This window comes from Syngnathus leptorhynchus, chromosome 22 (assembly GCF_054491065.1).
Source record: "Syngnathus leptorhynchus isolate UIUO chromosome 22, UIUO_Slep, whole genome shotgun sequence".
Classification (NCBI taxonomy): domain Eukaryota; kingdom Metazoa; phylum Chordata; class Actinopteri; order Syngnathiformes; family Syngnathidae; genus Syngnathus; species Syngnathus leptorhynchus.
Window position 1 is genome coordinate 1,870,762 of NC_141216.1, and position 24,419 is coordinate 1,895,180.

General features: G+C 47.1%; 4 protein-coding genes across 6 annotated transcripts; 2 read left to right on the forward strand and 2 right to left on the reverse strand.

Moving 5' to 3' along the window:
* The first annotated feature begins 345 nt into the window (after positions 1–345).
* pgap3 (post-GPI attachment to proteins phospholipase 3) lies at positions 346–4,180 on the forward strand. Of its 2 annotated transcripts, XM_085904809.1 has the most exons (9): positions 346–439; positions 520–922; positions 1,540–1,637; positions 1,719–1,871; positions 1,957–2,019; positions 2,132–2,193; positions 2,260–2,396; positions 2,469–2,673; positions 2,766–4,180. In XM_085904809.1, exons 2-9 carry the CDS (start codon positions 643–645, stop codon positions 2,827–2,829), a joined length of 1,062 nt encoding a protein of 353 aa, XP_085760935.1. In that variant the 5' UTR covers positions 346–439; positions 520–642; the 3' UTR covers positions 2,830–4,180. The 2 variants fall into 2 exon arrangements, with proteins under 2 accessions (XP_085760935.1, XP_085760934.1); XM_085904808.1 differs by lacking the exon at positions 346–439 and having other exon boundaries at positions 469–922.
* Positions 4,181–4,985: 805 nt separating this feature from the next.
* erbb2 (erb-b2 receptor tyrosine kinase 2) lies at positions 4,986–15,438 on the forward strand. Its single transcript, XM_085903257.1, has 27 exons — positions 4,986–5,252; positions 8,051–8,202; positions 8,335–8,518; positions 8,590–8,730; positions 8,799–8,864; positions 8,929–9,044; positions 9,117–9,258; positions 9,340–9,468; positions 9,592–9,733; positions 9,865–9,938; positions 10,035–10,125; positions 10,423–10,625; positions 10,691–10,820; positions 11,025–11,115; positions 11,203–11,357; positions 11,492–11,539; positions 11,627–11,765; positions 11,834–11,956; positions 12,020–12,118; positions 12,196–12,381; positions 12,448–12,603; positions 12,665–12,740; positions 12,809–12,955; positions 13,030–13,127; positions 13,201–13,392; positions 13,464–13,836; positions 13,928–15,438. Exons 1-27 carry the CDS (start codon positions 5,180–5,182, stop codon positions 14,248–14,250), a joined length of 3,849 nt encoding a protein of 1,282 aa, XP_085759383.1. The 5' UTR covers positions 4,986–5,179; the 3' UTR covers positions 14,251–15,438.
* Positions 15,439–17,509: 2,071 nt separating this feature from the next.
* kcnh6b (potassium voltage-gated channel, subfamily H (eag-related), member 6b) lies at positions 17,510–21,224 on the reverse strand. Its single transcript, XM_085904604.1, has 11 exons — positions 21,087–21,224; positions 20,136–20,561; positions 19,674–20,067; positions 19,397–19,596; positions 19,081–19,333; positions 18,820–19,013; positions 18,638–18,743; positions 18,323–18,574; positions 18,075–18,255; positions 17,816–18,011; positions 17,510–17,713 (listed from the first exon to the last, which is right to left on the reverse strand). Exons 1-11 carry the CDS (start codon positions 21,222–21,224, stop codon positions 17,510–17,512), a joined length of 2,544 nt encoding a protein of 847 aa, XP_085760730.1.
* Positions 21,225–22,166: 942 nt separating this feature from the next.
* On the reverse strand, positions 22,167–23,811 carry taco1 (translational activator of mitochondrially encoded cytochrome c oxidase I). Of its 2 annotated transcripts, XM_085904052.1 has the most exons (5): positions 23,249–23,802; positions 23,064–23,170; positions 22,765–22,898; positions 22,494–22,659; positions 22,167–22,427 (listed from the first exon to the last, which is right to left on the reverse strand). In XM_085904052.1, exons 1-5 carry the CDS (start codon positions 23,460–23,462, stop codon positions 22,218–22,220), a joined length of 831 nt encoding a protein of 276 aa, XP_085760178.1. In that variant the 5' UTR covers positions 23,463–23,802; the 3' UTR covers positions 22,167–22,217. The 2 variants fall into 2 exon arrangements, with proteins under 2 accessions (XP_085760178.1, XP_085760177.1); XM_085904051.1 differs by having other exon boundaries at positions 22,167–22,659; positions 23,249–23,811.
* Between the last annotated feature and the right edge of the window lie 608 nt (positions 23,812–24,419).

The following is a 24,419-nucleotide window of genomic DNA, read 5'->3' on the forward strand; positions in this document are numbered from 1 at the left end:
ATTGGTCTGAAAATATTATTTTGATGTTCATCCATCTACATATTCCAGTGACAAAAGGCAGAAATATAATAATATTATGATATGCTCTTTCCACTAAATAACAGCAGATATTAAAATAACACGTGAGCCTAATTTGTAATGTCATAAAGGTTGTTAAACAGTGCAGTACAGGATTGTGTTAGTGTACCTAATAGAGTGTCCGGGAGCCGTCATTTACCCTTCGTGATGTATGCGCAGGAAGTACAGATTCGGAACAAAAAGCCTCTTCAAAATAAAACAACTATGAGAATGGCTGACGTGTACCGGTGTTGGGTGGCGAGCAGTCTGCCTTTCACCTGACGTCAGCTGGGATAGGCTTCAGCACCCTCCACGAACCTGAACAGGCTAAATGAATGGATGGATAAATGGCTAGACTCAGATGAAGGAATAAAGCATTAGGGTAAACAACATGAGTTAGCATTTACTTTGTAAACTCTGACCGGAAGTACGTTATGCATGAATTGTGACGTTTTTTCAAAGGCCAGGGGGTGGGGGACCCCTTTGACTGGCGGTTCCCCGACGAGACCATCACCACTGCAAAAGCACTTGCTCACGGAGAAATGGCAATTTGGTAATGTGGACTGTTTGTTCCGGAATCCCTCCATGTCATTGCCGCCTCGCCGTGCCTTTGTGAGTGCCACCGCCGGTCCAAGATCCACTAGCACGACCATGGCCTCGCTGCGCCCCCCCCGCTGCACATCTGGCAGAGCGGCCTCGGTGGTGGTCGTCGTGCTGCTCATGTCAGCGACCACCGTGGTGGGCTCCCAGGGCGACAAAGACTCGGTGTACCGGGACTGTGTGAGTCAGTGTGTCCAAAACAACTGCACCGGAGTTCGGCTACGGTGGTACCAGGCAGTCCAGCCGCAGTACATGGCGCTGACAGGTGAGCTGTCCAAGGTGTTGTTGTTTTGGCTGTCAGCTGTTTTGCTTCGTGTGTATATTTCATCCACATTTCATACTATTTCAGCTCAAGGGCTCGTCAGTCATATTTCAGGACTAAAGTCAAATATTTCGTGAACCCATAGATAGAAGATACTCGTGGATCCGGAACGGCAGATTTTCGTATTCATCTAATTTTCATTGGTTTGAATGGGGAAAGATAATCATGTACCCAAAGGTCATGATTAAAACATGGTCAGCCTTGAAGAAATTTCACAACAAAACACATCAATTGCTTTTGTATTCATATTGTTCAGAGGCTTTTTGAGGATAACTTGAAGTAGTTTTGTTTGCGGAGAAAACTAAACTGTATGGCCTGGTGGTGTCGCTGCACAAGTTGAAAGCAGGTTTTTCTTGTCTAGCAAGGTGTTGCAAAAGTGATGCATTGAACCATGATGACCTCTTTGGTTTATGGTGTTTCTTATTGTTTATTGTTAGGAGCGTTATCACCAGTGCTGGATCCCAATTTCAACTTTCCAAAATGTTTGCAATTCGACATTATTATTCTGCTCGATAAATGGCAACAGGTCAATGAAGAAAGGACTTTTATTTGTCTTCCAGGTTGGACTTGTCGAGACGACTGTCGCTATGAGTGCATGTGGACCACCGTGGGTCTTTACCAGGCTGGAGGCTACGAGGTCCCCCAGTTCCACGGCAAGGTTCGAAATCTCTTTTTGTGATTGAAGTGGATATCAACGTTGCTTTGGAGAGTTTTGATTGGCCATTTTTGTCCTGATCAGTGGCCGTTTACACGCTTCCTGTGCTTCGAGGAGCCGGCGTCCGCCCTGGCCTCTCTCCTCAACGGCCTGGCGTGCCTTCTCATGCTGCTGCGCTACCGGAGCACCGTGCCACGGCAGAGCCCCATGTTCCACACCATCAACGCCTTTTCTCTGGTCTCGCTATTTAACACTATTGCAGAAAAGGAAGCAGGGAGTTTTTGTTTTTTTTAACGAGATGACGCTGTGTTTGTGTTCACAGGTGTCGCTCAATGCCTGGTTCTGGTCCACGGTGTTCCACACTCGCGACACCTTCCTCACTGAGGTAACAAGCTATTCAAGGACTCCAGTGGCAACCAGGCTTCGGTTTAGTCCTGACAGGAGAAAAATGAAGCATGTCCCTCAACCTTGATCTGGACTTTTGTGTTCTCTTGCAGAAAATGGACTATTTCTGTGCTACTGCAGTCATTCTCTACTCCATTTACTTGTGCTGTGTCAGGTAATTTCCAGCGTTGGAGTTGCTGCAAAACAAATGGACTTAAGATATGACACTTGTGTTTGGCAGAACGTTGGGGCTGAAGCACCCGTGGGTGTCCAGCATCATGGGGGTGGTGCTCATCTTGGCATTCACGTCACACATTTCCTACTTGACCTTTGTCCGTTTCGACTATGGCTACAACATGGCCGCCAACACCTTCTTTGGTATGACAAAGACCAGGTCCGAGTAGCTAATAGGTGACCGTTTAGGATCCATTCTTGTGCTCTTACTTGAAGGTATGGTGAACTTGCTGTGGTGGCTGTGCTGGTGCTGGAGCAACCGGCGGACGCTGCCGTACTGGTGGAAGTGTGGCCTGGTGGTTGTGCTGCTTCACGGCCTGGCCCTGTTGGAGCTGCTGGACTTTCCGCCTTATCGGTGGGTCCTGGACGCGCATGCCATTTGGCACCTGAGCACCATCCCCGTGCACTTCCTTTTCTACAGGTCAGGCCGCTTCCTCCAACTAATACGGTCAAATATTTCAAAGAGATGATTGACGTCTGGAATGGTTAACAAGTATGCATTGGTGGCTCCAGTTTCCTGATCGACGACAGCCTCTACCTGCTCAACACCGAGAAGCTGGGCGTCAAGTTCGAGTAGGGCCGGAGTCCCGTCGTCCGACAGCGCCACCTCTCTCCAATTGTGGCCGCCCAACCCCTCCGCGTAGAAGTAGAGCCGACTCCCTCGTGTCCTGCATGACGCCTTCCATCGATCACAACTGTTTACATTCTTTTTATTTATTTGCCATGTGGAAAAACAGGGTGAACGAGAACGTATTGTTTTCTCCAATATTGAATTGTGAGCCCGACTCGGCATAAATGCAGTTCACGCTTCCCTTTGATAGGTGGCGTCCAAATTCCCCGTGCAAAAAAGTGGCAGCCCCTGTTCAGTGGATTATTCTAGAAAGAATGGGATGAGGTTTTGTTTGAACGACCTTTTTGCTGACTGAGATATTTCGCTTTTATTTCGTGCCTCTGTTGTCTCCTTTGCTGCTTTTGAACTTTTTTTTAATCCATCACCCACTCCCTTAATTATTTTCTTATTATTTTATCGTGCTTTATTTTGGTTTTCGAATGCGATGTGATTGACCGTCAAGAAATTTAATATTTTATTCACCTGGATTGCCTTTTTAGCGTGAAGACAAATTTTGAAAGGAATAAGAAGTATTTCTAGAAGAGCGTTCTATATTATAAGAGGAATTTTGATGGCTTTTGTATGGACTTCATTCATGTGTAAACTAGCGCTGAACAATTTGAAAATGAATCAAATTTGATTTTATTTTTATTTAAATTTGATGAATTGTTCAGGCCTAGTAATTGCATTCTGGTGTCATCACTGCCTCATACTTACATGTGATTGATCACATTTCCCTCAGAGCTGTCCCCACTTTGCATATGTGCACTTTAGGGATGCACCCGTGCGTTGCGTTTGGAATTCGCTTCATGCCTTTCTGTTTGCGACGGGACAATGAATGCAGTGGAATACAATAGTCCTGCTCCATGTGTTTTCTTTCATAGAATTCTTCAGCTAATTGTTTGCGAGCATTTCACGGCACAAGAGTTCACGTGCACTTAATAAATTGGCGAGTGACTATGGGTTTAATTGTGTGATGGGATAAATTTGGTGATGGACATCGTGGACACTATGAGAAATTAAATGTATGGTTCAAAATCACTTCAATATTTAAAACAGATTTTACAACAACAAGCTGTATGAACATAATTTATTCCAAAGCGATAAAAGAGTTTTCAGTGGTGTGTTTTAATGACTATGTTATGATATAAATAGCATTTTTTATTACATTTTGTGTCCCTTTCAGCTGCACATCAACTGTCTCCTACCCTCCAACCCACCTCACACCATTTTCACACAAAAAGCACATTTTAAGATCTTGGAGAAAAAATAAATAAAAGTATTGTTTGTTGATAGAGGACGGTCACTCGTGTGGTTTTGTTGTGAAGAAATTTGAACTTTACATGGCCGCAAACTTGCGTCCCAGTTATTTGCTGGTCTTTGTCTCCCTCTTGCGGTACAAGACAATTGCTACATCAAATGTGGATTGATGAGTTTTTTTGTGAGGATAAGCGGTTTGGAAAATAAATGAATTAGTTTTGCACTCTTTGAGGTTTGTTCTAATCGCGAACTTAAACCTTAAAAGCACAGACGGATATTTTATCTGACAGGAAGTGACTTCACTTTAACTGTTGGCTGATAGATTGGTGCACTAGCTTTGGACTCTGACCCGGGCTCCTGTGGGTGGAGACACTGGGGGCCACATGAGGATGAATGGACTTTATTCTTCCTCCTACCGCTCCTGATTTGCAACCGTGGAGAGAGGGGCATGAGAAAAGTGAAAGGAAAGAGGGGTTGCTGAATAATAAGTCTCCATGAGTTGTCAGTGGGTCTTACACATCAGCAGGAAGCACCAAGTTAATTTGGCACAAGCACAATGATTTCGTTTAGGGGAGAAATGAGTCAATGCGCATTGTGGGGCTTCTGACTTTTCATTGGAGATGAAATGATATTTAAAAAATGGAAATTGAGAAAATTTGTAAAGTACTATTATATATTATACTGCAACCAGTTGGCCAAGGTGTGCACACCAGAAGGCGCAACACAATGCCAATTGAATGTAAAGCAAAAAAACATGGAATATGACTTTTTTTTTTTTACTCAAATGATTTGATCATTCATTCATCCATCCAGCAGAGGGTTAAGTAATAAGAAGGATTGTCGGGCCACGCCCCTGTCAGGCCTTCACAGGAGCGCTCTTGGTGTTGTGCGCGCGCAGACACGCTTTACTACTCAGAGGAAGTCTGAGATTGTGTGAGGGGCGACAAATCACGAAGAAAACCCCGGCGAGTTGCCTCAACGTGGACAAGAAAAGCCTGAAGGGGAATAGCGGACGTCGGGGGTATGGACTAGCGTCGCTCCGGGGAAGAGTCTGCAGATGGAGGCGGTGAAAAGTTTGCTCTTGCTCGGGGCCGTGTTGCTCCGAGGGTCGGGCTCGTTGGCCAGGGAAGGTGAGTGACTTTTATGCATCAAACAGCACACACCAACACACATTTGGTCGCCGTTTAACCCAGTAGAACAGAACCTCCCTGAATCAAGTCAAAGTGTGTGTGTGAGACATGAAATAACTTTCGAAGTGACTGACCTGAGAATCACACCTGTCGCCCTAAAAAGTTCCTCTTCTACTTCTAACTTCCCATAAAGTGTTTAGAGTTGACATACTTGCACGTATACGCAAACAGCGCGAGCAGTAGTAGAAAAGAAGAAAAGGGGAAAGAAAAAAAAAACCAAAAGCTCAGGTAACAAATATGAGAACCTGCTTTGCAACTTGTGGCGTGTGCAGTCAGACTGCCAGGCGGCTAGTTTAGCTAGTTAGCCGTGCATGTAAACAACAATAACAACAACAAGAGGTGCATTGTACAAGCGAGGATCATTGCGATGTCAATTATTTACCAGTGCTTCCAAAACAGGAGGACATTGTCTGATTAGAGAGCCACTTGTCATGTCTGTCTGTCTGAGTGACTGCATGCCAGTGTGAGGAGGGACAAACTGCGCACGCTTTTGCATGCACACTAGCAACTGTTTAAGTTTCACTGCGAAATGAATTCGATTTGATCGATGATGCCTTTCGGTGAGCAACCCGCTCATGACACTTGAACTCAGTGGCCACGTCGTACTTTCCTACGAGTAGCTCAGGTTTGCAGAATCCTGGAAAATTTCAAAGTTACAAATTTAGACTTGATAATGCGTTGATAATTTGCAATTCGGGTTAAAAATGTCTTCGTGTAGTGTTTCAGTCCGAACACTAGGCGGCACTGTGTAAAAGGTACCTGCAGTAGTTAGGAGACAAAGAAGAACAGTATTGCTATGTGTAAAATAAAGCTATTTTATTCATTATGTCTCATGAATTGGTAATAATGTATTTTTGAATGTGGGAATCCCGCCTTGTTTTCATGAACTTTCATCTTGATAATGTCGTCATGGCAACGTCAATATTTTGAATGCACTGGTTCCCATTTGATGGTGCTGCTGTACCTAATGACGTGTCTTGTTGCAGAGTCAGATAAGCCAATGGGTGCATAAAAAAATTCTTTTGAGGTCAGCACATAAAGATCAATATGACTGAAAGCACTGTATTAAGAGCCGTCAATATTTTCATATTTACATGGATAGGGCTGATTTATTTTGGACCTGGCCTTGAAAGCGTTCTGTCCGTGAGTAATCATGGAACTTGGCAGTTGAGCGGGAATCATTTTCGTTGCTATTACGGTACGTAACGTACTGTGACACAGTCGCTTGTCACAGGTAAACAAATGAGCATTGTTGGCGGGAACAGGTCGGTGCACTTTTGGTGTCAATCAATATGAAGCATCAGTTGTGCATGAGTGCTGACAATTGGCTGTTATTTGAAATCCTGCGATCCGGAGTGATCAATTGTGATGAATGCACTTTCAGGATCAGCCGGGGCCAGCTGTGATTCACTAGTCTCCCATTCTTGTCGTCTTCTTTCTTTATTTTCACTCCCTGCGTTGGTCCACTTTCATATTCATTTGGTCTTCAACAAGACGTACTTTGTCTGAATCTTTTTTTTTTTGTTGATACAATCCGTCCATTTTGAAGCCCGACGCAGCTGCTCTCATGCAGTCAACGTGAAAGCCTGGCGTGTTTGTGATGCTAATCTCAAAACAACAGCGGGCGTGAGTGAATGAGGACTCGCGCCTATGTAGGATCCTGTTCAGCTTGTATGTTGAGCAACACTCGTCTCTCTTCCTTTTTTCTTTAGTGAGAAAAATATGTTCATGTTATACGTTCAAAAGGTTTCACGCAACTTCGGAGAAAGTCCTGTTGTCCAGATGATCTTTGTTGAGATTTTGGAACGCCTGATGTTTGTCACCGCACATGCTAGTAAACACGCTGGTAAACACACGAGTAAACATTCAACCACATTACCGGCTTGGTTTGGTTTGCCGTCACACCACAGGTGCGGCCTGGACTTTGAGAAAGCTTAAGACAATTAGTAGAAATGGAAAATGCGTTTTAACCCATTTCTCACATCTGCAACTTTGAGTGTGTGTGCTTTTAAAAGGTGTTTTTGTCTGAGTTGCTGTTTGCGGGCACAGATTTGCCAAAGTTTCAATCCATCCATCTAATTGTGATTTAATTTTGTCCCTTTGACGAGTCCAACTATTCGTGATGATATCAGCGCTCAAGCAGCGAGGAATTGACACCTGACACAAGCTGTGACGGCTGGGTGTGTATTTTTGGCAGCCTCGCGTTGCGCCATTTGCTGTCAAGAGACTTGCCGCTTCCCGTCAGCTTTCATTTGAACCAAAGGAGAGACACGGATAGTACAAGTGGCCGTGGGTTGGGGGGGTTCAGGCAGGAAAATTGCGTGGGGCTGTTGGCTGGCAGCATGCCAGAGGAAGTCATTTATAACCTCGAGAAGAAGAGGAGGAGGGACTATCCACTGTATGACTGATTGCTGAAGCATGGGAGCTATGTGTGAGCCCCCCACTGTGGACTCCAACATTGTACGACCCCCAATTTAGTGGCCCGCTGTGGGGAATCTCAGCGGAAAACCTATGAATGCCTTTTGTATTTAGCGCCAACTTGTCTTTCTTTTGTAAAAATAAATCAATGAACTAAGATGAAAAAAAACGAGCAATTAATATACATTGATTTGCAAAGTGCTCCCCCTAGTGGTATCTGAAAGAATCAGTGTGGATTCCAGAATCACAATTGATGAGTTGACTAATTACTAGGTGTGCTGGCTTAAGCAAGCGCCGATGACGTTTTGAATGTGTTGCAGTGTGCCTGGGCACGGACATGAAGCTTGCCCTGCCCTCCAGCTTGGAAAATCACTACGAGACCTTGAGGTTACTTTACACCGGCTGCCAGGTCGTCCACGGCAACCTGGAGATTACGCACCTTCATGGAACTCCGGACCTCTCCTTCCTACAGGTGTTTTTTTGTTTTCATCCTCTTTTAGAGCAAGGTTGGATTGATATTTTAACGACAGTGGGCTTAGAAGCAAACATTGAGGAACAACACCCCCCCCTCCACCCACTCACATTTTATGTCCACATTTGACAGGGGATTGTGGAGGTGCAAGGCTATGTGCTGGTGGCTCATGTCTCCGTGAGCCTGGTGCCTTTGGACAACCTTCGGATTATCCGAGGCAGCCAGCTGTACAACTCCAGCTATACCCTGGTGGTGCAGGATAACACCCGGGACGGTCAGGATGGACTCAGGACACTTCGTCTTCGGAGCCTAACAGGTTGGGAAAAGGTCACCAATAGGAACGTTCAAATCATTTGAACAGCTTTTTGAGCGTCTATCTTCTCGCAGAGATCCTTTTGGGTGGGGTCTATATTTGGGGAAACCCTCAGCTTTGCTTCCCGGACCCCCAGAACATTGTGTGGAGGGACACTTTGGATGAGCAGAACATCCACGCCGGGCCACACCGACTCCAGCCTAGAGCGTCCGACTGTGAGCAATCCCTTGAAATATTTGACACCTTAATGACATGCTTGATTTGTCACCTTTGGCTTTGCCAGGTCCCAGTTGCTCACCTGCGTGTAAGAACAGCTGTTGGGGGGAAACTCCACAGGATTGCCAAACCTGTAAGCGACGTTTTTTTTCTTTCTTTTTTTATGGCATGCCATTTAATGTTTCCCTTTGTTGCAGTGACACGGATAAGTTGCTCTTCAGGCTGCCAGCGATGCAAAGGGCCTCTGCCCAACGACTGCTGTCACTTGGAGTGCGCCGCCGGATGCACTGGACCCAAAGACTCCGACTGTCTGGTAAATGACTTTTTTTTTTTTTTTCTTGTAGTTTTTCTATCACTAAGAGTCACCTGGCGTCTTCTCCGGCAGGCGTGCCGACACTTCAACGACAGCGGCGTGTGCAAGAACGGTTGTCCCCCGCCCATCATTTACAACCTGGTCACCTTTGAGACCAAACCCAACCCGGACAAAAAGTTTAACTTTGGAGCCACCTGCATCAAGACGTGTCCATGTGAGACTAGATCGTCAAAGACTAAGAATTCCAAGAAGCGAGCCACGATGTGATCGATAAAACGTTGGTCTTTGTCTTTAGATAATTATCTGGCTATGGACGTGGCCTGCACGTTAGTTTGCCCCAAAGCCAACCAGGAAGTCATCATCTCCGATCCCAAAGGGGACGAGATGCAGAAATGTGAAAAGTGTGATGGAGACTGTCCAAAAGGTGAGTCTTTTGGACTCATGTTTGGATTCCTTCCAAGGTTCTGCTTCATGTATTTAAATGAGTTGTAATCATCTCGCCCCAAACCTCCCCCCTCTCATGTCATGTTGTGACTTGAATTCACAGTGTGTTATGGCCTGGGGATGGACAACCTTGGCGTCATAGACAACCACGGCGTCGCCATGGTAACCTCTTCGAATGTGGAACAATTCAGTGCTTGTAAGAAGATATTTGGAAGTCTGGCCTTTCTCCCTCAGAGCTTCGTTTTGTAAGTTATGCGCTTTTTTAAAAATGAGAACAGGGAAATGATGCGGTCATGTTCATAAAATCGCATCAATCTAAAGTTCCTCCTAAATAGTTCTTATATGGCGTTCCTTGCGTATGATTTTTGACATTTAGTGACCCTGCGACCAACACATCAGGCCTGACTCTCGAGCACCTGAAGGCCTTCAAGAACCTGGAGGAGATTACAGGTATAGCACCTCTCCTCGTGTTTTTTTTTTTTTTTAATACCGCAAAGCAAATTAATGAATGACTTTAGATATAATGTCTTGGTATGAACTTTGCAGGTTATTTGTATATTGATGCCTGGCCGGAAGACTGGAGCGACTTGTCTGTGTTTGAGAACCTGAAGGTGATCCGAGGCAGGATGCTCTACAAGTAAGACAGTGGATTGCAATTTTCTTTTTTTTTTGAAGCCTCTAGTCTCTGAGTCGAAACGCTTTCCTGGTTATAAAGGCTAATTATTAGCCAGGCCAACTGCTTCAACTGGCAACACGCGTCAGCCGGGACAAAAGTAACAGTCAGTGCGTACAAGGACGAGCACGTGTTCAAACTAGGTCAAGGCGAATGTAAATAAGTCCCGACCCAGGTCCGCTTATGTGTTTCGCATTGGTAGAATGATTATGTGTCCCGATGATTCCTGTCAAATATAAACAAGTTTTGTTTTTTTATCAGGGGAGTGTTTTCCCTGGCCGTCCAGAATGTTCACATCCAGTCGCTCGGGCTACGTTCGCTGCGTAGCATCAGCGGCGGTTTGATTCTGTTGCACAACAACCCTCGGCTGTGCTACACCAATTCGTTACCCTGGAGCAGCCTCCTGCATCCCACCCAGGGGCCCCACTACATCGTCAATCAAAACCGAGACCCCCAACTTTGCGGTGGGTACATTTGTCAGTACCATGTGGAGAGTAGATGGATTACATTTTATTTTATTTTTCTTCAGAGAGGGAGGGGCATGTGTGTCATTCCCTGTGTGAGGGTGGATGTTGGGGGCCGGGGCCCGGCCAGTGTGTGTCCTGCAAGAGTTTCCAGCGTGGCACTCAGTGTGTTGAGCAGTGTGACCTCCAGCAGGGGTGAGCTTCTTTGTGTCAAGCCTGCACCAAACGAATCAAAACAAAATCTTTCAAACTTACCTTTCACTGATGTTGTCATTTTTTAACACTCAAATCAATATAAAAAATATATCAAATAAATATATTATTTATATTTTTTTTTTATATAAAAATGTGAAAAATAAATAACAATTAAAAGCAATAATCTTTTTGTTTGTCTTGCAGTCCCGTACGCGAATACATCGATGGATTCCTGTGCATCGCCTGTCACGCACAGTGTCGACCTCTCAATACTTCTGTCACATGTCACGGGCAGGTAAGACGCTTCAACAGTTTTAGAGGAACCAAATAGATCACCAGAGACTAACTTCCCCCCCCCAAAAAAAAAAAAATCTCACCGCAGGGTGCAGACCAATGTACCGAGTGCCAGAACTTCCAGGACGGCGAGTTCTGCGTGGAGCATTGCCCCAGCGGTGTGAAGGAGGACCAGCAGACGGTGTGGAAGTACAGCAATGCCACGGGACATTGTTTGCCGTGCAACACCAACTGCACCCTGTCGTGAGTGCACACACACACACACACACACACACACACACACACACACACACACACACACACACACACACACACACACACACACATTGTAAACAAACTGAAGGCAACAATCTGACGACGGTCGTATCTTCTCTCAGCTGCACTCAGATGGATGAGAGAGGCTGTCCGAGCCATCCCAAGACGGGGTAAGCTCATTTGAAGATAGAGAAATGTGAATTTCATTTTCTGTGAAGTTCTAAGTGCATTTTTTTTTTTTTTTTTTTTTGGCGTAGACCGGGCACGACTATCGCAGCTGCTGTGGGTGGCGTGGTGCTCTTCTTCATCCTACTCACCTTGCTGGTCTTCTTCCTGAGGAGACAGAAGAAGCTGAAAAAGAAGGAGACACTGAGGAGGATCCTCCAGGAACACGAGGTGGGCACCGTGCACACCAAGCCCAGCGCTTGAACGAATGCTTTTCATGGAGCAATTTTCTTCGGCAGCTGGTGGAACCTTTAACACCCAGCGGCGCCTCACCCAATCAGGCTCAAATGCGCATCCTAAAAGAAACCGAGTTGAAGAAGCTCCGAATGCTCGGCGCCGGAGCTTTTGGAACCGTTCACAAGGTTTGACAGCCTTTTGCGTGAGCGTGGTCATCTTAAACCAACACTAATGATTGTTCTTTGCAGGGTGTGTGGACACCCGATGGGGAAAACGTCAAGATCCCGGTGGCCATCAAGGTTTTACGGGAGAACACCTCGCCTAAAGCCAATAAAGAGATCCTCGACGTGAGTCTGACTTTTTTTTTTATTCACAGATTTGGGAGCTGTAAAACCATTTTATGCCTTGCTGCTGTTGTTGCCAGGAAGCTTATGTAATGGCAGGCGTGGCCAGTCCCTACGTGTGTCGCCTGCTGGGGATTTGTTTGACCTCCACGGTGCAGCTGGTGACTCAGCTAATGCCGTACGGTTGCCTCCTCGATTACGTCCGGGAGAACAAAGATCGCATCGGCTCCCAGTTCCTCCTCAACTGGTGTGTCCAGATCGCCAAGGTGGGTGATGTCACTTTATGCAAAAATGTTTTTTGTTTTGCTGAATTTTGAACGGTGTCGACGCAGGGGATGAACTATTTGGAGGAGGTGCGCCTCGTCCACAGAGATTTGGCGGCCCGCAACGTCCTGGTGAAAAACCCCAACCACGTGAAAATTACAGATTTCGGCTTGGCGCGCTTGCTGGATATCGACGAGACCGAATATCACGCCGATGGGGGGAAGGTAAAGTTTCATTATCGCTGTTTATCTTTTCGACTATTGACCGACACGTTTGTGCTTTTAGGTTCCGATTAAATGGATGGCGCTGGAGTCCATCTTGCATAGGAAGTTCACGCATCAAAGCGACGTTTGGAGCTACGGTTGGTGTTGGTCAGCGTGGGAAAAATGTGACTTTTTGCTGACTTGACAGTTTTTTTTTGCCTCTCAGGAGTGACAGTGTGGGAGCTGATGACGTTTGGCGCCAAACCTTACGACATGATCCCAGCCAGAGATATCCCGGATGTTCTGGAAGGCGGCGAGCGGCTCCCGCAACCCCTCATTTGCACCATTGACGTCTACATGATCATGGTCAAATGTGAGCACTGACTTCCCAAACGTCTTGAACGGTGACCTTTGAAAATCATCTTGATTGTTTTTCCCGCACGGAAGGTTGGATGATCGACCCGGACAGCCGACCCAGATTCAAAGATCTGGTGAATGATTTTTCCGCCATGGCCAGGGACCCGCCTCGCTATGTGGTCATTCAGGTAAGAGCGGCAAAAAAAGACGGGATGCCCTCGCGCTGACTCAAAGGTCCCTTTTTCTCGTGGCGCTACGCAGAACGACGAGCAGATGAGCATGTCCAGCCCGGTGGACAGCCACTTCTTCCGCATGCTTCTGGAGGAGGACGGCAACAACATGAGGGAGCTGCTGGATGCCGAGAAGTACCTGGTGCCTCAGCCCAACCTCTATCCCAGGGCTCAGGGAGACGGGGTGCAGTCAAACGGACCGTCCAGACATCAGTCCTACAGGGTCAGTGACCTTTGACTCTCAACATCCACTCGTGGACTTCCTAACTCCTTTGTGTGTCTGATCGTGCGCAGAGTAGAGCTCAGGGCTTGGACGCCGAGCCCCCCGCGGCTGCTGCGGCCCCTCGCGGCAGCTACCCCTCCCTCAGCACAATCGCTCGCAATCAGTACCCCACCCTACCGGCCGCCAACGGTACGTGGACCCCTCATTACCCCACGCTGGCACGGAGCCCCTCGGCCGGCGGCCAGTCCGACTCGGTCTTCCTGGACGGATCCCCGGATGACCCCTCGCTGCCCCCGGCTAGCCCCGGCCGCTACTGCAAAGACCCCACTTACGGGAGTCAGGGCGAACTGGAGACGGACGGGCCCAACGGGTTCCTTCCGCCTCATCTTCATCACTCGCTGCCCAGGAGAAGTCACGTCAATAATAACAACCACATCTCGCCAGGTAGGCAGACGCACGCCACTTGCCGACACGGCAAATAGTTGCTTGTAGCAAAATCGAATAAGTCTTTTTCCTTCCTTGGTGGCCCGTTCAGAGTACGTCAATCAGGAGGTCCACGAGCCCAAGCCGGAGCGACCCAACACCCTCCCTCGGAAAATCTCCAAAGTGGACAGACGCCTCCCTAACGGCTTGGCGTCAGGCCACAGCGTGGAGAACCCCAGGTACTTGGTCCCTTCCACCTCACCCGCCTTCGACAACCCGTACTACCTGGACCTAGTAGCTAAAGCGAAAGCCGTCACCGACGGCCCGGCGGAACCGGACAGGGACGTACCGAGACAAGTCAGTGGATTTATCACTCCTACGGCGGAGAATCCGGAATATCTGGGACTGGCGGACACCTGGAGCGGCTATACATAAACCGTAAGGAGAAGTTCCGTAGGTGGCAGCTTGTGACGGAAGTGAATGATCAAAATTATCCAGCTGGGCGTGTTTTGGGCGGATTGCGCAAGAGAGCGTCCGACCAAATGAGAAGGTACAGACACGCTTTGACTCATCCGGTGACGTCAGTGTTCCTCTCGACAATCCGACCTTTCTGGAACGCAAGTTTACTCAGCTGTGAATAATTTAGTACAAGAACAACCGTTTTTCATCCAATCACTGTTGACTGGACCATGGAATGTTTATTTTATTTTTTTCAGGGTTCTTACTGGCTTAGTATTTTGCTCACTGTCTTGAAAAACCTGGCGGGGGTCTCGCATGGGCTCTAAGACATTTTTTTTTTTCTTGGTCAGAGGAGTCCATGCGCTGCCCATCTCTCCAGCACGCACACTGTATGGTGAAGACGGCGGCGTTGTGTTTGCACGGTATACGATAAACAATTTCCTGCTTGGGTCTAATTTTTAACCCGACAGAGTTTTGAAATAGGTGTACTAAATAAAGTACGAATCTTGTCATTTTAACAGGTACAGCAAAATTAAAAGCATAAACAGAGCGTAAACAGTGATCATCTTACATTAGTCTTCAAATTTGACATCCAAAAAATATAAACACGCGCCGGTGAATAGATTCCAACAATTGTGAAGAATTAACACACATGCCCCATGTGTTAAATGTAGCTGGAGGGCCAAGTTGTTCTTTTGGGCCTGTTGACTCTGAAGCCGCACGCGTTCCCCGCCGCTCGCTTCTCGTTGTCATTGCATGGCTCAAATTCCTCCCAGCGACGCCACAAAACACACACAATGGCCTCCCAGTTAATAATCGGCCGACTTTCTGCCCTCATGTCAACCGGCGCTGGCCAGAGAGCGAGGTCAGAGCTACTCAATGGACGCCATTGTCAGACCCTCCGCGTCCATCTTGAGGAGGCGGGATTGTTTTTTCCAACTGCTAAAATACATACGGTAGCATCGGCGTGACGTCATTCTACAATGATGTCATCAAAAAGCAGCGCTTAATCAAATACATTCTCGTACGGCGTTTGAAAACTGAGCCATTTTCTTCGATCAGATGCAAATAAGGTTTCTTGTCCGTCTTCCATTGCTAACTTCTGTGAAATAAGCTTTTTATACAATAGAAATGTTTCTTAAATACTATATATATATATATATATATATATATATATATATAAAATATTGTTTTACTGATATTTGTACGTGATAACGGCACATAAAAGCTATATGAATAATGGCCCACAATAAAAGATAAGAGATGCTAGAGCGAAACTGAATTCTACCAAACTAGATATAAAATAAATAAATCATTGAAATAGTACAATTCAATTTGTGTAGAATTTGCCCATAATGTAAATACTGTATGTAATATTGTGAATATTTTGTGATCAGTCTACTGCGGAGTGTAAGCAAACACAATAGTTTATGAAGAAAACGCTCAGTTGTCCATAGATATGTTTGCATATTGTATGTGTTTATGAATAAAAAAAAAAAATAACACAGACTTAAGTATTTTATTTATAAGCGACCATACAGTCAATACATGCATTTGCTGACATCTAGCGGTTATATGTAGAACTGCAATTTTTAAAAAACATAATTGAATGTAATTGCTGTAATTGTAAAACCTTATTCATCATTTTGAAGGTGTGTGTAATGTTTGTAAATACACACCTGCATAGGCCACTCATTTACATTTGTAATGCCATCTTTGTCGACAAGCAAAGAGTAAATTAAACATCTCTGATTTTTCTGCACAGCTCACAAATTACTATTATATTATTGTTATATTGTATTTATCTATAGCTAGTCATATCTAACAACCTTTATTGATCCTCTCTGTCGTTATCTATTGCTCTCTCTCACTCTTTGCCACAATTTTCCATTCGGGTTACTTCCATCTATCCCAGAGACAATTGAATTTGCCCAAATTATTTAAAAAGAGGACTGGCATGACAGCAGAACCCCACGTGGAAGTCACAGTGACCGGAACGGCGATGGCGCACATGAAGACGCGTCGATCCGAAATCAGGAGGAGGCCAAACATGAAGAGAAGCACCGGAGGGAGGTAGGAAATGGACGCCACCACCAAGCTGTTGGTGATAATGTGAATGGCTCTTCGCTTCTGCGTGTGGACGCCTTTGCTGCTCCCGCTCGGTGACAGCAGCGATTGCATGATGAGTGCGTCGCAGATGCCGATGATCACCATGGCGATGGTGAAAAACACAGCCGAAAAAAAAGTGAAGTACAAGTTGAGGAAGAAAAAATAAAGGCCGCCTGTGATCAAGGTCACCATCCAGACCATGAGCACCCCTACCAGCCTGGGAGTTAAAGTCCTCATCCTGCGGTAGAAAATGGGGTGAACGACGGCCACGTAGAAATCCACGCACATGCATGCCATCAGGAGGGGGCGGCCACACAAGTTCAAGGCGTACAACATTTCGGTGATACGACTCACCCACGAGTTATTATATTGGATCTGATTTATGATGGTGGGTGGTAGGAGTAGTAAAAAAATGATGTCCATGATTGACAGGTTCAACATAAACAGATTGATGGACGTTAAAGCACTTTTGGTTCTGCGCGCCTTGAAAATATCCCACAGGATGAGAAAACTTGCCGGGAGGCCCACCACGAAGCAAATCAACGACGAAGCCATCCAGAAATACACGCCGGTCTCCATGCCGACGCAGTACAGCAAAAGGTTTATATGATAAGACGAATTGTGGGCCATCCTCAGAGCAGACGCATCACAACGGAATCAATCCGACAACTGGTTCCGCACGAGGATTTCATCCCTTCCCCGTGCGGGCGATAGAACAACAACATGCAAATTCCTGCTCGGTTTTTCTTGGACACAGCACGTATTTATGGAAAAGAGCAGGCGTGTGTGTTGACCACCAAACAAATACGGCTAATGTGTTTATAATGACACAGCTCGCTTCGTTGGAACATTTTCCACTCCTGCGTCAAGATGATCTGCAGAAGAATCACAAGTGCACGTTGCAGGGTGTTCCTAAAATTTGGGTCACGCAACTGGCGCCTAGGGTCGTATAGAACCACAAACTGCACAGGGTGGGGATCGATAGTCTCGTGGACCTCCACCCGGCTTTATCCAATATGATTGTCCCGGAAAGCCTCCGGGGACAGACGATCCAATCAGCGTTCATCGTTGTTGTCACCTAATATGTTTTATTGATGTATTGTCTGCTAGCTGTGTCCATTCAACTTCAAATGTCCCGCCGAGTGCCTGTTTTGTTAGGAAGTACGGGGTCTGAGAGATGTTTCTGGATCTCAGACAGTCCTGAGATAATGTCCAGGTTGTCGGGTAGCGACGGGTAACGCTGCGAGGCGCGCGTGGCCTGCTTCACGGGATGCGGCGGCCGTGCCGCAGTTGAACCGTCATCTGTTTCTGGGGTTCCTCCCGATGCCGTCTCTGTGAATTTCATATCGGAGTGGGTGGAGGTCTAGAGTAACACACGTAAAAAGATGATGTCATCAAGATGGAGATGAATGGAGATGACGGTTAACCATACCGGGCTGTCCATCTGCAAAGGAGCCACGTGGTACATTGCGTGGAGAACCGGCGTCCCGCCGCCGCCGTAAAGTCCCGTGGAGTCAGTGGAGAGCGTCCGAGATGACACGGTGCTGTAAGCCGGAGGGACGGGAGCCATCTGCCGTTGGAGAAGCTGCAGGATGACGTTGATGTCGGCCGTCATACGCGTCTCCAATCTGAGGAAGTCAAACGTGCGTAAAGCGAAGATTGACGAATTTTTATTTTTTTTTTTAACTCACCTGTTGAGCTGTGAATGCAAAACTTCCAGTCGAGACTCGAGCTCGCTGGGCCGCTCTTCGATGAAAGGCGGCGGACGGTACGAGTCGCGGACCGAAGATGATCGCCAGGCCCGGCCGGACAACTGTTGAGATCGTCGATCTGTCCAGTAGTGCAATATTTCTGGCACATTTAAAGATGACGCTACGGACAATGGCGACAAAGACCTCTTGAGTCACGTGACTTGTCTGAAGTCACATGACGGTAGTACCTTGACGATTCTGGTCCACCGCAGCGCCGCCGGGATGGAGCAGCTGCACCTCGGAGGGGGCGTATTCCCGTCTGCCTTCTTTGGAGGGGTAAAAGTCCACTTCGGCGCCCTGAGCCAGAGGTTTCGTCAAATCCTCGCTGGACTGGGAACACTGGGATCCGCAGCTACAAGCGTCTTCCCAGTGGGCTTGGGGCGGGGAGCAACGATGACGGCAGGGCCGAAGAGGCTGGGAATCCTCGTGATCCATTCCATCTGTTTTTTGGGAATATGAAGACTTAATGCTTGAGGTAAACGGCGTGCGTTGGTACGCCTCACCTGGTCTGATTCTGCAGTCCAGAGAGTGGATTTTGCGTCTCGACCTGTGACGGAAATCGCTGTCGTCCCCTGAATCGTCAGTTAATGTCGGCGCCGCTTGATCTGCCTGGTAGACCGCGCACAAATCGATGTTGCTGTTTTAAGTCCAAAACTGCCAAAGATCTAGATCTTCCCAAACTTACATCTCTGAGGTCAAAGGTCAAGTCCAGGTTCCGCCAGAAGTTGTCGGCAAAGCCGGGGTAGATATCCAGAACCTCCAGCAGGTCGTCTCTCCGAATTCGGTGCAGGTCGCAGTAAGTGATTGTCAGCACATCGGAATTTGACTTCCCGGGATCTTCGTAAAGGTGGATGGGCTCACCGAAGATGTCATCCTTCTCTGTAGGAGGCTCGGATATTTGACACGGCGCTCGGTAGAGATGATGAAATGTATTTGTGTTCTTTACCGAGTATGGCGACCACCACATCGTCCCTGATGACCTGGATGGAACCCCGCGAGATGAAGAAGAGCGATTCGAGGATGTCGCCGCAGTGGATGAGGGTGTCGCCCGGAGGCGCGTGGACCGTCTTGAACCTCATGGTCAAGGCTCGAAGACAGGCCTGGCTTCCTCCGCGGAAAGCCTTGCACGTCTGCAGCAGAGATCGATTCAAGTGCAGACAGATGTCTGCTTGCAAGGACTCCGGGAAGCCCTTCAAGACCTGCGGAGGAGAAGAGAACCGTGAGGCCAACTCCTCGGGTAATTATTTTCGAGTAAAACTCACGGCGTTCATGTCGATGCCGTTTGTGTAGGACCACGCGTGTTGGAAGTATTCTTCCAGTCGCTGGCGTAGGCTGACGGGGATTTGGTGGAAGCGAATGAACTCTTTGACACGTAGCATTTGGGTGTGGTAGCGAGTCGTGCCCGAGTAGAGCCGCTGGATGATGGCCGACACGTTCCCGAAGATGCTGGCGTACATAAGAGCTGAGCGGGAGGAAGACCAAATCAATTCAACACGTCCGTAGCCGTCATCGGCTGACTCCGAGAATCGATGGACTCACAGCCGATGACCATGACGCAGATGGAGAAGATCTTCTCCGAGTTGGTGTTGGGAGAGACGTTCCCAAAGCCGACGCTGGTCAGACTGCTCAAGGTGAAGTAGAGAGCCGTCACGTATTTGTCTTTGACGGACGGGCCGGAGCTGGAGTCGTTGTCGTTGTACGTCTTGCCCAGTTGTTCGGCCAGGTTGTCCAGCCAACCCGTCTCGGTGTAGGGCCTCTCCACGAAGCCGATGGCGTACCAGATGCAGGCCAGCCAGTGGGCGATGAGCACAAACGTGCACATGAGCAGGAAGAGAACTGCGGCGCCGTACTCGGAATAGCGGTCCAGCTTTCTCGCCACGCGGACCAAGCGCAGCAAGCGAGCTGTTTTCAGCAGACTTGTTAAGGTCGCCATCTGTGGAAGTGAGGAACCGATGGATCAAAGCCATAGAATCGGTGGGGAACGGCCACCGATGGTCTCACCTCGTCAGAGCCGGACCTAAAAATGAGAAGGTCAAAGGGGATGGCCGCAAAGAGATCGATAGGGAACCACCCCTTGATGTAATGCTTGGCGATCCGGCTGGGCTGCGTCACCACCTCGTCGTTGCGGTCCACGTAGGTGGTACGCAGGTTGATGACGATGTCCACGATGAACAGCACGTCCACCATCAGGTCGGCCACGTTGAGCGGGTTGCACGTGTAGCCGCAGATCCTCTGACGCACGTCGCCGTGTTCGTCCAAGAGGAACGTCGCCGAGTATGGCGTGAACACCGCCGTGTAGAGCACCAGGAGAAGGATGATCCAATCCCAGAAGGCCTTGAAGGGGCTGTAGTGGAGCAAGATCCACCGCGTCGTCTCCGGGACTTGGAGTTTGTGTTCCGGCAGCACGTCAGACTCCAGGGAAAGAACCTGAAGCAGAAAAAAACAAATCATCAAGCAAAAACAAAAATGGAGGACACTAGACTTGGTTGATGAAGAGGAGTCCAGTTGCCCCCATTTATTTTTGCGGCTAACTAAATAGAAACCTTGAGAGACTGAGTTCTGTCTCGTCCAAGACGGCATTCACCATGGTGATGCATCCCGAAAGCCACTTGTTCTCAGTGAAGAAACCCAAAAAGTTCTTCAGATGATATCCATATTGTACCAAGAAGATGGATGGATGGTCTTCTCTCTAGCTTAGAAATTCCGAGGAGCTCCGATAGCAGCCGGCGTCCCGGAGAAGCGGTGATGCAGAATGCCCAGCCCTTGGGCGCCGACCCGATTGAACTGCTGCTCAATCAAACCTCGTTCGTGTTGGTCACCCGGAAGGAAAACATGCGGCCACCCAACAAACTACTGATTTTTCCACTCGCAATCCAATTAACAGCAGTCATGCGCGTAGAACTTGAAATAAGAGAAGAACCCCCGAAACGTGAACGGACTCCTCAATCATACCTGGGTGACTTTCTCTGTGACGTTCTGGGATCGATCCTTCTTCTTGGAAGGGCTGAGAAGTTCCATCCTGGGGGTCGGAGGGGATCGGCATTCCCTGCCGGTCGCTCCCCCGCACTTCATCGGGTCCGAGTCGGACATCTACAGAAAGATCAACAATTTGACATGGAAGAGGATCAAAGATTGGATTCAAAGGTCCATGGAATATTCCTTCTTCTCATCCCTGGATGCAAAGGCGAGGGTCGGACCGTCCTCTCTGGCCCGCAGCTCGCATGTCTTTGCCAACACTGGAAAAACGTTCGATGCCACGTTGTGGAAGCCAGGCGGGAAAAATCGATGGCTGTCATCGGTAAACACACAACTATAGCTGGAGGGCTCTTGCAAGCGACTTCCCCTTGTTAGCAGAGTACGTATGGATTCTCCACACGGTGGGTCATTCCACAAATGACATCAGCTTCTCTTAAAAGCATCCAAATGGACTTTGGTCTATATGTTCAGCCAGCAATCCCAAAGTATCCATAAGGTTGAGAAAGTGTTGCATGCGTGTGTTAATGTGTTATCTTATTGACTTTGGCGTGGACACAATAATAATGATGGGAGGGGCAGGGACTCGTGATGACATTGGACCTTCAATTTTGACCTTCATCTGTTGTCCTAATAGTGATCAAGAAAATAGCATCACAACAAACAGAGGCCCATCATTTATTTAAAAGCCAGTCCACCATTGTTTGTCGTATGAACTGGTTAAATGGGGCTTTTTATAGCAGTCCTTTTATTTTTGGTTTTAGTTGCTTCAGTCCCACCAATGATGATGATGATGATGATAGAACTTTATTCACCCCAAGTAAATATCCCCACTGTGGGATGAATAAAGTTCTATCATCATTGGTGGGCTGGATCAAACGAGTCACTGAGGACTACGGTAGGCTAACTCCATTTTTGTCATTTTACAGAAGAGTGATTTCAAATATTAGAGCTGTCAGACTTGAGTTTATAGCCCACTCTAGTTCTTCTTGGCTCAAAAATGTTTCACAAAGAGAGAAAGTTGTTTCAGGTCAACTCTTTATTGACTAAAAAGCATCTCTTACACATGATCAATATACAAAATAGTCCACAGAGTCTCCAGAAAGCATCTCAGCTCTGAGCCTGGATATTGTCCCAGATGCGAACCACGTCCGGGCAGTCGCTGAGGGCATCGATGAGAGCCGAAGCTGCCTCCAGCTGCTCCTGATCCAGAGGCAAGAGGTTGCGAGGGACAAACTCAGGAGATGCAGACATCACCTTCATCCCTAGCTCCTCCAAGGACTCCCGAACCTTGCGCAGGTCTACGTTGTCACAAATATACTGGAAAAAAAAAAAGACAATGGTGAGTTTAATTGTTTCAATGCATGAAAAAAAAGTGTAAAATACCCGCAGGAGGGGCGCGTCGTCGTCCTCGTCCTCCGTCTCTTGGACGTCCTCCGCTCCAGCTTCTATGGCTAGCTCCAGCGCTCGTTCGGATGTGACATTCTGAGCGAGCACCACCACCACGCCTTTCTTGCTGAAGTTATAGCGGGCGCCCTCCGATAACATTCCCCTGTGGATGATACAGTTTTTTTTTGGTTGATTTCAGACAAAAGTGGTGCTTTGCCGCTAGTCTATATGCAATCGTGAAAAGTGAAAAAAAGCACGACGGCCCGACCCGTTTTTACTGAGGGCTCGTCGGACATCCTGCTGGGTGCGTGAGGTGTTATCGGTCAGAACTTCAATGAGTAAAAGGCATCCACCTGGTCCCCGAGCTTCAAACGTATGCTGCGATGCCGGCTTGGATTTTTCCTGCGAATAGAAAAGATGCTTTATCATACGTTGTCGTTTAATTACAGCTCCCCGGCTAATTGACAAATAAATGTCAATGCCATCTTTCACCATGAGCCGAGTGAGGATAAGCGTGTAGGAAATGGATGCATGGAATCGAATTAGGCTCCATGTTCTTAAACGCACCGCATTCTTGATTGCAGTCTCGATGGATGCTTTTGGCACGTTCTTGTTTCTGCACTGCTCCAGGAGTTGGGCTAAATTGACGTTCATGTCTGGATTGGGTCCACCCTCTAAAAAGGACAAATATGACGAAATAATTGCCACAATAAGCCAACAGGAATTAAAATGGCAATTTCAAACATGTTCACCTTTCACTGCAACCTTGATCATCATGCCAAACTTGGCTATCATTTTCCCTCTTGCCTCATCTTTAGGACCTTTAATGTGTTTGACTTTGGACCACTTGTTGTGACCTGCGCACAAGGCTGGGCTCAGGTGCAAAGCCCGGACAGGAGGATTCCACCATAGCCGCTCTATGGCTCGCAGGTTTCGGATAACCCCGTGCACCATCCACCCCGCCATGCCCTTCACTGACACACGCGCAAATCCTATAGGCTTGTTAGCGAGAAGATTCAAGTGGCTCTAAAATATCATCCAGATAGCTTCCGCTAAATTTTGCATCCTAAATGAACAACATAAGACTGGCTATTGTACGATAACTTGCAAGTTTACAAACGCGACGACATCCTTGTTGTGGACCCGTAACTTCCGGGTTTTCATGATGAGACACTGAGGGGCTTCCGTAGTAGTGCTGCTGTATGTCATATTTTATTATAGTAATAAATATTTTAATTTATTTATTTGTTTGTGTTGTTTTAATTAATATGATTTGCTATCGACGCGCAAAAAATACATTCTATAATAACTTTACCCACGGCACGCCGTTGCCGCGAACTTCCTGGTTCTCGACCAATCAACCGCCTTTCGCTCCAAATGGTGCCTTCAATGACCTCCGATATTTGGAAATCTATAATATAAGATAAAATAATTCATATAATATAACTAATATAATAAAATGGTATATAATTAACGTAATACAATATAATAAAATTAACATGATACAAAATAATATATTGGCCATGCTGCGGGGCTAAAATACACGTCCACGTAAATCACTGCACTAGAATCCGGAACATGTGAATTAACGGCAAATTGATGTTTGCAATTGTACTGTCGCCCTCTTGTGGTTACAGTCTGAAGTCCATGCTTAAACCATTATAATAAAAACAGACGCAATATTATATTATATTATATTATATTATATTATATTATATTATAGTTGTATATAGATAGCTAAGGAGAGAATTAATTCACTTGATATTGTCTTGACTCTTGAGTGAGTGTTTTACTTCGAATGGCAATGATGACCACCAGATATGTCTTTTGTGTCATTTTACAAAAAATGACTCAAGACAATCAAGTTCCTTCCAAACTGCAGGAGGAGGAGGAGGCATCCTCATCATTGCTTCTCTCTGTCTC